Below are 2,136 nucleotides of genomic sequence, written 5' to 3'. Positions count from 1 at the left end.
TGGTCCCACTCGCATAAAACGCCATGCATATACTTCCCAGGATTACTATGCCTGATGCGGACCATAAAATACTTTGCCGAATGACTATGTTTGATGCTGCGACATATCGAATGGAGCAAACTCATTTTAATCTGTTTTCGCCTGACATTTTACTTCTAGGCAGAATCTGCCGATTAACAACATAAGCCGCATAGTTTTGACCGCTATGAATTTGAATTTGCAAACGCAATTGTTTGCGAGAATTGCTATCATAGTAATTTGCATCATGTCATTACTTCTTCTAGGCACATTTACAATGTTAATTTCAGTGCCATTATATAATATTTATGAGGTTTACATTTACACTTATTAGAGCAAGTTTAGCCTAATATCCATGCCTCTTATTTCACCTAATAAGTAATAAAAATATTCTATATATGTTTTCTATATGTGTCTCTCTGTTTAAATTTTAGTTGTTCAAATGATTTAAATTTTAATCATGTATAAAATATAAATTGGAATGTTTTAGGGTGATAAAATTTGTAGGTTAGGGATTGAAATTAGAGGGTAAAAATAGAAAGAATGTATAAATGATTTATTGTAAATTTTATAAAACATAAATTGAAATTTTTCGGGTAATAAAAAAATTAGGTTAGAAATTGGATTGTATAAATAGAAAGAATGCAATTATAAAACTAGTGTACACAATTGATAAGAATGATGAAATTGAAAATTGAAGAGATAACAATTATATTAAAGGCCATTGTAGTAGTACAGTTTTCCAGGTCTAATTGTCCTGGACTCGGATATTATCCCTTGGAATTAAAATGACTAAAGAAAACTCTAACAGTTGGTCAATCTAACTTTTATTCATGCAAGTGGGGCGACAAACACTTTCTAGTAAATATATCATATTTAGGATATTGAGACATTCGTTTCAGCAACCAGAATGATCATTCATTTGATACCATCCCATGCCGAGATTGCAAATAATGGTGTTCCTTTCCACTTTACAATCATGGCATGTCCATCGGCCTCTAGAGTATAATACTCTCCCGAAGCATGTTCTCGTAATAACAATCTAGCCTGATACATAGCTTGAAAGCTGAAGCCCTTTTCTCTGAACCCAGCTTTTCTGAACAAGCACCTCCACTCATCTGTTCTAACATGCCTAACGGACCTCTCCTTCCCCTCATAGACTATTATATTCCTTATATGACTTGCAGTAATTATTTCTTCAAGCTTCACCCTCTTAAGATCAATTCTGTCTGGTAAGGTAACATCCAAAAGATCAAAATACGCCATGTAATGGGAAAGCACCTCGCTGAATCTATTTGCAAAAGAAGGAGAATTATGCTGCGCTTCTATTTCAACATTGACAATTATCCTTGGCCTCAGTTATTTGATAACACTTAAGATATTGTCCATAAGAACGGGGTCATATAACAAACTTCTCAGAACAACTGGAGCATAAACTGCCAACTCCTCACCAGATTTAACGGTGAATAAACCTTCCTTAATCTCCTCTATGCTTGCGATCTCCACCATGTTGTAAGATAATGGAATCGCATAAGATTTAGCCAGGTCATGAAGCCTTTTTCCGGTTTTCCTAAGCTCTTCCGCATTCATCCCAACTGCTGTAATTCTGAGAAGCTCAAGCGTAGGGAGAGAAGAGGAAACAGATCTGTGTGCAAGATACTCCATCAGTACTGTCCAGTGCGACCCACTTCGTATCCCTAGATCAATTACATGAATTTTCTTCTCATTCCCCACGACGTCTATGATTGCCTGCACAGATGTGAACTGTATCACTTTGACATAGAGCAGAACTCTATTATAGTAAGCAATGAGACTACAAAACTCATTTTTGTCAGATTCACTCTCTATATTGAAGGCAAAATCTAGGACTGGTTTAGCTGCATTGTTTAACATGCCGAGACTCTCGTGTTCGATTCTATCCTTCGTGTTCGATTCTATCCTTCAGGGCGTCGGAGATATAATAGCCGAGCCTTTGTGTGGGATTCCCCATCTGACAAGACAAATCTTCGCATTTGCTCACTAGTCCAGCAGCGTGATCATATTTCGCCTCGCTTATCGTTTGTGCAGACTCTAGCAGAAGTTGAATCAATTCCATCCCTTTCTCTTCCTCCAGCCCCG

At 36.9% G+C, this 2,136-nt stretch overlaps 1 protein-coding gene across 1 annotated transcript; it reads right to left on the bottom strand.

Annotated features, from left to right (window-relative positions):
• Window positions 1-936: 936 nt before the first annotated feature.
• Window positions 937-1,911, bottom strand: LOC131865759 (GRAS family protein RAM1-like). Its single transcript, XM_059215370.1, has 2 exons — window positions 1,431-1,911; window positions 937-1,343 (listed from the first exon to the last, which is right to left on the bottom strand). The coding sequence occupies exons 1-2, from the start codon at window positions 1,909-1,911 to the stop codon at window positions 937-939; spliced, it is 888 nt and encodes a 295-aa protein (XP_059071353.1).
• Between the last annotated feature and the right edge of the window lie 225 nt (window positions 1,912-2,136).

Source organism: Cryptomeria japonica, unplaced genomic scaffold (genome assembly GCF_030272615.1).
Source record: "Cryptomeria japonica unplaced genomic scaffold, Sugi_1.0 HiC_scaffold_118, whole genome shotgun sequence".
Lineage (NCBI taxonomy): Eukaryota > Viridiplantae > Streptophyta > Pinopsida > Cupressales > Cupressaceae > Cryptomeria > Cryptomeria japonica.
The sequence above is the reverse complement of the archived record's forward strand: the minus strand, read 5'-3'. Positions and strand labels throughout refer to the sequence as shown.